The sequence below is a fragment of the Limulus polyphemus genome, unplaced genomic scaffold (genome assembly GCF_000517525.1).
Source record: "Limulus polyphemus unplaced genomic scaffold, Limulus_polyphemus-2.1.2 Scaffold1828, whole genome shotgun sequence".
NCBI classification, from domain to species: Eukaryota; Metazoa; Arthropoda; class Merostomata; order Xiphosura; family Limulidae; genus Limulus; species Limulus polyphemus.
The window spans coordinates 77,743-87,630 of NW_013667438.1; the positions used below are offsets into that span (position 1 = coordinate 77,743).

Consider the following 9,888-nt stretch of genomic DNA (forward strand, 5'->3'; position numbering starts at 1 on the left):
AGATATAGGGTAGGCTGGTATATAAAAGAGGGGAATGTAATGTCTGGGTAGATAGTCGGTGTGTAATTGATCTGCGGTCAGAAGTATTATTGACGTTCGTTGATATAACACGATTGTTGAAGTTGAGTGTATCGGTAAAGTTATATTCAGAAAGAATAAACCAGTTTTATTAAGTAAAGACTTGTGTCGCTTAAGTTTCGTCGGAACGAAGTTACGGAAAATTAATTAACACACGGAGACGTAACAACACAATATCCCTTGAATGATATGTTGTTCACATTCATTACTAAGTATAACCAAGAACTTCATTCACCTGTTTATTCTCCAATAAAATATAACAATATATTTATTTTTATCAACAGAATGTAATATCACACTTTTCTTTTAGCAACTTATTTTTTAAACTTATGGCAGAAAATGGATATCAAGAAAGGAAATTGTTGATCCACCTGAGGAAGATGAAAACATCTTTTTGTCTCAAAGATTTCTTCCAGATTTTCCAACTTTTTCTCAGTTGCATCAAACATCTAAAGTTCCTGGTAATAATTTAATTATTTTTGCTATTAGTGTAATTGGATGTATAATGATAATATTTGTAACAAATAACTAGTTAATGATAGCTTCTAGATGCATATATTGATATTGAAAAAGTATAAGTTAGATAATGGTCCATAATTATTTTTATGATTATACATTCACGCTGATGGAATTTCTTTTACCGATCTAGAATAGAAACATTACATGTTATAGGATTGATCTATCTTTTGTCCCATCAGTCTAATCTTCTTGAGTATATCTGGAGAATCTCTCATCAGCAACTTTAGACAATATTAAAGCAAACATAATTTATGAAATATAATTCAAAGTGGTACAATTATTTTATATAAATGATGATATAGTATCTGTTTCTTGTTGATACCTACTGTATTGCATATCTTTAGAGAAATAAATAAGCTAAATTAATGTCAGTATATTGTTACTAAATAAACGTTTTTCTGGTGATACATAATTATTTAATTGTAAACTGTAATTCCTGCTCATATAAGATGTATTTGCAATATGCATTGAAGAATTAGTAAAATATTATTTCTTTGAGAATAAAATTACCTTTCTTGCTAATAGAAATAACAAACTATGCTATGTTCGTATGTGTAAAACTGTGATGTAGTTATGGTCAATTAAAAAGTTAAAAGTTCAGGTGCAAAAAAAATAATATATTGTTTGCTTGATGTATCATAAAGAATACTATGAGATATGTCATTGGTATTTGTTTTGTTTCAAAAACCACTAAAATTTTCTCAGCTAAACATCAGACATGAAAGACTAAGAAGCATCTAATTTAGTTTGTTTAGTCTGTTATTAGATTTACACTTAAGCCTTTAAAGTGCCTATAAGCACTAAATATCTAAAAAGCATTTATACATAATACAGTAATACACATAGATATTATTCATATTTTAGTTATTATCACTCAGAGTTAATTGTTTCATGAAATTGGGTAGGCTTACCTCTGAAATACTGAAAGCATTTCCTTTTCGAGTTTGAAAACCATGCTGTTAACAAAATGTAACTAAACATTTCTGAATATTCTTTAAGCACTGTAGACCATGTATCACTTATCCATAATTATTCACTCTCTCACTTTCCACATGACTTATTGCTTAAGCATCAGGGGATTTTATATAAGCTCTGCTTTCCTCTAATAATTTAGATGTTCTTGTTTACTGTATACTTTGCTGCAATATTCCTTATGTCCCATTAGTTTTTGCCACTTTCAGAATTTCTGTAACTTAGCTGGAAGCCTTTTCTACTTAACTGGCCTGTAGCATGCAGGAAAAAATCAAAGAGGGTATGTCAGCTCTAACAGCTTAATGTATTTGTGCCATTGTATACTGATATTTCTAATGGGTATAATGATAGTGTGGATGCTTGATTTGCATAACACTTACCATTTTCCTTTGTTTTTGATGAATGTAGATATTTTGTTAAGGCCTGTTCATTTTAGGGTCTGCAGAGCTGGATTTTTCTGCTGCAGTGTTAGTCCTTATTCTGACAACACTTCTGTTCATCTCATTGCTTTGTATCTCAGTAATATTATATATTTTCAACATTGAATCTATTTTCGTTACATCCGTGAGATGATTTGCATACTTGGGTTTATTATTTCACCTACTTTCTTGTGATATTGAGGTTGCAGATATTTTTCAAAAACCATCCGTGTATTTTTACACTTCATATTCTTTTTCTACTCTTCTTTCTCAAATTTTTGATACTAAGTTTGGTTCTTGGGGAGGGGTCTTACACATCTTGTTTTACTTTGGTGCAACATCAGTTTTCTGCTCTGCATGCTATGATTTGTCTTGGTCTGGGACATTCTTTTTCAGTACCATTATCAGTTATTATTGTTCTCCTTATTACTTTAATCAGAATCACTTATCCACTTTGAAATCTTTCTTACATATGGGTCTCATTGTTATTGTTTTTATTACCATATTATTGTTATGTTCCCTTGATATTTTTGCCCATTGGGCTGTGTTGAAAGGTGCTCATCTTTTAATTAGCTGATTACCTTATATGTATATCTATAGTTAAAAATGTTTTTTTTCAGGTATTCCACTCTCACTTTTTTCTGTTCAGGGAAAGCTTGCAACAGGTGTTGATTTGGGTTGTAGCATCTACTTTTGTTGCTTGTCATTCCCTTCTAGAATCCTGTGATATTTGAATGTTCCCATCATACACTTATACTTTTAGTATGATTTAGTATTGATGTAATCAATGTGGGTCTTTCTGACTCACAGACTTTCTGTCCTGGGTGACTCCTGTATCTGGATCTTTGGAGGGAGTTATCTCTGATTTTTGTTCACCTATGAACCCTTCATTTTGTGTTCCTTAGGTTCATCAGATTTTTCACTTTGATTTTTATTCATCACCAAAATTTGGCTACCAGTTTCTATACAATTGTGGATTTGGCAATGTTGAACCATTTCCACAAAAAAAGGGATATTGATATTGTACTTCATATCCTTCAGGGATTTTACTTTAATCTTTTTGTGTTGCCACAGATGAACAGCAAAAGATTGGAGAGTTGTCTTAGATCTTCCCATCTTATTTGTTATCTAGATATTTCTCCATTCTACACTTGCTTATTATAAGTTGTCATCATTATAAGGATGATTAGAGAATTGTTGCTCATTGGTTACCTCGCAATGAATTGACCTTCTTGTTAGCTTATTATCTGGGATGGATTGTTCATGGGTTCAAGTGTAAGCTTGCACCTGTTTAATTTGTGGTTCCACTGAAATTTTGTATTAACACTCTCAGGAACTCTTCACTTATCTCCTTTGGTGCATATACTTAATCTGCCAAATATATCCTGTCTGAGTTGAGAATGATGGCTTCTTCTTATATGGCAATTTCCATTGATTGTGCTTTCTACAGATACCATCAATGGGATCTTATCCCTTTGTGCGGCCTATTCTTAGAAGTTTTTTCTTTTGGGATTTCTCTTACTATTCGTGATTAATTTCTAATATGGCTCATTCATGAGCTTCCAACTGTATGTTCCCCTTCCATCTTCTCCGAATCTAGATCTTTTACCGATGCCTTTTTCCAGGTCTAGGATGATGTACTGTGAGACCCTTATTTTTGCGGTTTTTAGTCTTCTCAGATATCCCATTTTGACATCATTCTGTTAGAAATTTGGGCTGTTCCACATTAATGTCAGGAGTTTCTGCCTTTGTCACACCAGTGCTGTGTTTTAGTTCTCATGGACATTGCAAATGTGGTGACATATATCAACAGGCAGAGTGAGACTCAATCAAACAGTTTGCTACAGTTTTCTACTTTTCTGAAGTAGAATTTTTTTTATGTGCCTATGCCCTCTTCTTCATCTTCTTTCTCGGGTATTGGCCATGATAATTTGGTCCCATTATCCAGTTCATATTGTCTGATCCACCATAGTTTCCACTCTGCTTGCCTTTCCCAAGGGGGTCCTGTTCCATTGGTTTTTTTTGTTCATTTTTCATAATGATGTTTGTTGTCTATAGCTTCATGATTGGCTGTTATGTGGTCCTTTGCTAATGAATCTAGTTTTTTTTCTTGGGTATCTCAAATATTGCCACTTTCTTGCAGATGTTTCTCCTTGACAGTATACCGAGATACATACTATGTAAGGCCATACTTCAGAGGAACAAACAGCCTTCACTAGATATAGAAAATGTTCGGAAAAAAGAGAATAAGGGTCAGTTAGAATAGGTAATACAACAGGATGAAAAACATTGGTGACAGATCTCACAGCTCAAGTCTCTGCAATCTTAGAAAAGAGAAGAGAGTAAGAAAACTGTCAATAGCCAAAAAAATTCCAAATGTTCCCCCTTAAACAAATAACAAAATAAAATATATCTTCAGGGAAGGATGATAGAGTGAACCGAATTCAAAAAGAGAAAACAGGCAACTTCAAACCAGACTTACGTTCCACTGAGGACAATGTCTAGGTACTTGGGGGAAGACATAATAAAACAAACTCAAAAAAGAATTTCTGTGACAACTAAAAGTAGCTGAGAGTACAGCTTGGTAACCTGCAATAAAAGCATACAATTCCTGTTTGTGAAAGAAGTACACATAAAAAATGAGATAGGCATTTTAATGAGTTGGAAAAAGACAAAACCCAAATTCCACAGGCATCAACTCAGAAAGACAGAGTAATAAGGTCAGTTGCTCCCCTGAGAACCTTCTATTGCAGGAGCAGAACATAGTATTCCTCCTATGTGGTTATACTACCACATTACTTCACAAGTTCAGTATGCCATTATTGCTCACAGAGCTGAACCCTTTGCCTGAATTACAGTGCATCATGTGTGAAGTTATCTCTTGCTAGAAGAATACCTTCTTTCTGAGTGTCCTTTATGTCCAGTCTTTTTATGAGGCTGGTCTACTCCACTCATTTACCCTCGATTTCAGCTATGCAAATTTTTCTGGTTCTGGATTTTACTCAGATCCTGCTTGGCTACATATTTCTTGTAGTCTGGATTATTATCCACCTGTTTGAAGTTTTATATTTTCAGTATCTTTTTCATGTTCATCTGTTCCCACCTCCTCTACAATTTGTGGGTATTCTCGCTTACAGTATTTCAGTAGTAAGTCTACCTGATTTGAATTTTAGATTTTTATAATTGAAATGAATTTAAAACAGGTACTTACATCTGAAATACCCTCCTTCCTGCTTCCCCACAACTGAAACCTTATCACAACTGCAACTTCCAACAGAATCTAAATTATGGTGAGAAAGCAGTGCTTACACAAGATCTCCTGGTGCTTGCACAATAAGTCAGAGGGAAGGTGGAGAATTATTGGTACAGTGATGCATTCTATATATATACAGAGTTCAAACTCAATAAGGAAAGGTTTTCAGTATTTCAGAGCTAAGTACTTGTTTGAAATTCATTTTGATTACAAAAAATCAGTGATTATATGAATGTTTACAATATAGCCATTACAGCAGGCCAGTTCAACACACAAGTTCAACAAATTGAAAGGCTTCATAATAACGTAGCATCAAAACTGCTTCAACCTTCTGATCTTTTAGAGGACCTTCCAAATTCTCAAAGTCTCTTTTATGAAGAAGAATCAAACTCATTATCACAGCCAGCAAAACTATCAAGCCATATGAAGTAACTAATACTTTTTGAATTTTTCATGATTTTTTCTTGTTTTTCAAAAACCAAAACTATGATTTAATTCTATAATATACTGAAGAAGTAAGTTTTGAAATTGTTTGCAATTATTCCTTTAATTTTTATAATTTTAAAAGAATAAGTTCTTGTTTTCAGAGTTAATTATGAGTATGTGCATATGCATATCAAAAGTGTGGATTTTTGTATTTGAGAACTTTTAGGTAGATTTGTGTAGTTTAAGCAAATTTTAATTAACCTTGTTGATATGATTTCATAACTATGAATTTACTTAAAAAAAAAGTCTTACTTATGCATTATCAGTGTTTTTCACATTTTTATAATTTTATTTGTTACCAATTTAGGATTTATGAGGGTTTTGTTTCTGTGCAATAAATTTTATTTATTGTTTTACTGTTGATTATAAGTTTATTTGTGGCTAAACAATTGAATTTCTAAGGGTAATTTCATTTTATATAACTCAGTATACTTAGAAAAGAGTAATAAGTAACAAAAAAGTTTACATGACTCATGATTTCTTGGGAAGTGGGATCAAGTGCATCCTAATTCATCACTGTTTTGCATACATACTGGCAAGTTATGTTGATATAACACAATTTATGCATCCATAAATCAAACTTACTCTGAAGAATCTTAAAACTTGTCATTGAAATCCATATCCTATTTTTCTTTTCTAGATCATAGCAATTGATTTTTATGTACATTACTAAGATTTATTTTGACAGTGCTTTTCTGTATACTTAATTGATTTTTTTTTCTGTTTCTTCTTAATTTTGAAATGATGTGTAAATTTCAATCACTTTCTTTATCATTCATATTTATCCTGGTTCTAATTATAACCAAGATGAGAATGGTAGGCTCAGAATAAATGGCATGGATAGTATAATCAAAATTCCTTTAGAAAAGTATGGTTTACAAGTGTTTTGAAAGTTTTGTTTGTGCATTATCTATTCTTAATTTTCTAAACTGATGATTAAGTCAATATGTTAACAGAAAGGGTACCCAACTGATGATGTAATCAAATCTGATTGTTATAGGTCTGTTGTGTTATGAGGTGCTTTACTTGAATTGTATAGACTTGAAAAACTTCAAATCATTATTATTTAACAGACAACAGGAATAACAGTGTGCATATTGGAATGTTTTAAAAATTACATAAAAAGCTATAGTTTAAAGTACATGCAAGAAAGAATGTCAAGTTTATCAGTAGAAGGGGTGCTAAGAATTACAATTTTAATCATAATGATACATCTTGATAAACATGATACCGTCAAAGCAGTCCATTTTATCTACAGTTTAAATTAATACATATATAATATATATGTGTGAGTGTGTATAAATATGTACATAACACACCGAGCCCTTAAAAGTATTTGTAAATTGACATCATTCTGACTCAGAGTCTGACAATAAAATACTTTTGTTCATCACACAATTTGCATATTGTGTTTGCATAACCTCTATAACCTGGAAATGCATATCTACAGGTTCTCTTAATATTCCTGTATATTGTATCTGGTACTTACTCTCCTATAACATGAATTGTCCCTAAATCAGCAGTGTGAGATAGAATGAATAGTTCATAATTCTGACATCAAATACATATTACCATGTTGAATGGCTCTCTGAGAAAAAATCACAGCACGTGCACTTTGACCCACACTCATACACATAGATTATTGTGCATGACACTAACCAATGTAATTGATGCTCATAAGTAATCAACTATATCAATTAATAAAGTTAATCACCCAGTTCCACTTAACTTATTTAACTGTTTATTATTTTTACTGTTAAATCTATTAATTATATGTCTCCCTAATATCTAACCTATGTGATGTTTTGCATACAACAAACTTTTACATTTACTAAAAGCTTGCCACATTTTGTATAGATAAACATAGTACATTTGGAATTATAGTCAACATTCCCTGTCCAATATTGAATCAATCCATTGGACTAACCCTTTGCACATTGGGTTAATCAAAATTACAACTAGATAGTTAATGTCATGAAAATACCAAACTAATGGAAATATTGCCATTAGGATTTCTCATTATTATTTTTGATTAATTCAGAATTCAGTTTAATTGATTATTGCCAGGACTCATGAAAATAATCAGTTGATTGACGTGAGTATTTCTCATTATTACTAATTTTGATTATTCCAACAATCCAAGTCTGGTGAGATGAATCGATTAGTTGAACTTAATTGATTAACAAGTCCAGTGATTAATTGATTAGCAAATTCCATTAACTGCCCAGCAATAAAGTTCAGCAACTTTGTGGGATTTTATTAATTTCTTTTATTATAGAGTCAACAATTTTCATGATTTTATATAATAGTAAACTTCTGTACGTTTGTTTCATTGATTTCCATTGTGTTGTTTAGGAATGGAGAAGGAGCAAGCACAGAGTTGTTAACTTTTCTCCAATGAGTAATATACGTATTTAAGAATAAAAATTTGCTTCTGCCTGTTTCTCAATGTAAAATCCTACCTGAAAACTAACTTACAGTTATCCATCTTTACTAGTTTTTATCCATGGTCAAACATCCAGTGTGTTCAAGATATTTTAAAGAATTTAAAATTAACAACACTGTTAAAAAATTAGCTATGGGAGGCAAAACTTTTTTTTAGATCATTGCTGAAAAACTCTTCAATGCACCATTGATGGTCGATAAACATTATAAGTTTGACAAAGCTTGAAGAACTTCAGAGAACTAATAGCAAAAAGCAATCTTGTGGGTTACTGACTGTTCTAAAGTAATGAAATCTGGAAGAAATAACTGTAAATATGATTTTGGACATAGAATAGCTTAATTCCTTTGTGCATCTGCCTATTAGATTTGCATGCCACTAGCCTTGAGCTACTTCCCACCTAAGAAACACATGTATAATGTGAACTGCATTATTGCAATGATAGCACTCTACCAATAAGAGGATGACATAACCTCCTTGCACAATAGCTTCCCCTAAGCACTTGTGTTCGATTCAACTTCATTTTTTTCCTTAGCATTGTCTAGAATGAATGTGTTTCAATATTGTTTATTAATTACTTGAGTAAATGGATGTATATATAATGTGAAGGTTCTGTTTTCTAGCAAGTGGAGTAAATGCTTGAATAAATGGTAGTATAAGTCATGTTCAAGCAGAGATTAGGTACAAGGCAACCCATTCCAAAGGCCAACTACCCCGTTAGAAAAATGAAACTGTCTTAGCAAAAGATGACACCTAGACTGGATCCTTCCGACTGAGTGTTTTCAGTGCATCTGCTCCCACTTTGACATTCCTTGTATCACTGGTTTTCTGACTCCCTTCAACTCCTAGTTTTCACTTTTTTTATCTAAGGTCCCAGACTCTACATCTTTTGGCAGTGAATATTCTGAATCTTGATTAGTTCAGTCTTGTTTAATATGCCTGTTCTCCTTTCCCATTTTTCCCATTTTTACTATTCCTGGTTGCAGGACATTTTTTCTTACTTCCACTTTAACTGGTTGTATTATACACATCATCTGACAAGTTTATTCTTCTTTGAGTGAAGACACTTTTTGTCTTTTTTCATGCCTCCTTTCATCAAGTTCATTATCTCACAGTGTCTCTTGTGGATGACTCCAACTCCTTTGTGTTATATTATTTACACCACATGGCTATTTCATCTACCCCTGCATTTTGTCTTCTTTCATCTGTCATTCTCTAATTTTCACAGAGACTCTCAGAAGGTGAGTTGTTAAATTTTCTAATTTTTAACAGGTTGCACCACCACTTTATTCAATCTGTATAATCTGTGTTATGGAGATAATGTTGCCTCACAGAAAATACTTTCCTCTCTCTCTCTTTGAATCCAAATCAAGTAGAAAAATAACAGAACCTATTGTTACATCTCCGTTCGTTAGTTAATTAATTTTCCGTAAATCCGTTCCAACGAAACTTTAGCGACACAAGTCCTTTCTTAAATAAAACTGGTTTATTCTTTCTGAATATAACTTTGTGATACACTTAATTTCAACAGTCGCGCTATAATTCTCAACGAACGTCTCACGTAGCTCGACTTCAACAATACTCAATTACACACTTTCTGACTGCAGTTCAATTACTCATTACCCTCTGTTGTCCCGTCACGTTGTGAACATCTTATATATACAAGCCTACACTATATCTAGAAGAATCACGAGATTTAAGGAAAAGACGTGAATGTT

The 9,888-nt window shown here is 32.4% G+C and overlaps 1 protein-coding gene across 9 annotated transcripts in view; it reads left to right on the forward strand.

Annotated features, from left to right (window-relative positions):
• Positions 1–9,888, forward strand: part of LOC106465077 (probable ATP-dependent DNA helicase HFM1) — a 123,448-nt gene that overhangs the window by 11,567 nt on the left and 101,993 nt on the right. For 5 of the 9 annotated variants that reach the window (XR_002611891.1, XM_022392889.1, XM_022392893.1 and 2 more), the window contains 2 exons: positions 415–539; positions 5,489–5,669. The exons of 1 other annotated variant lie outside the window; for it this stretch is intronic. Coding sequence is in view for 7 of the 8 variants with exons in the window: in XM_022392889.1 (XP_022248597.1) it covers positions 415–539; positions 5,489–5,669 (306 nt within the window). In the remaining variant the exon portion in view is untranslated. Of the gene's footprint in view, positions 1–414; positions 540–5,488; positions 5,670–9,888 lie in introns of those variants that run through there. 3 more of the 9 variants (XM_022392897.1, XM_022392896.1, XM_022392895.1) reach the window with 2 other exon arrangements.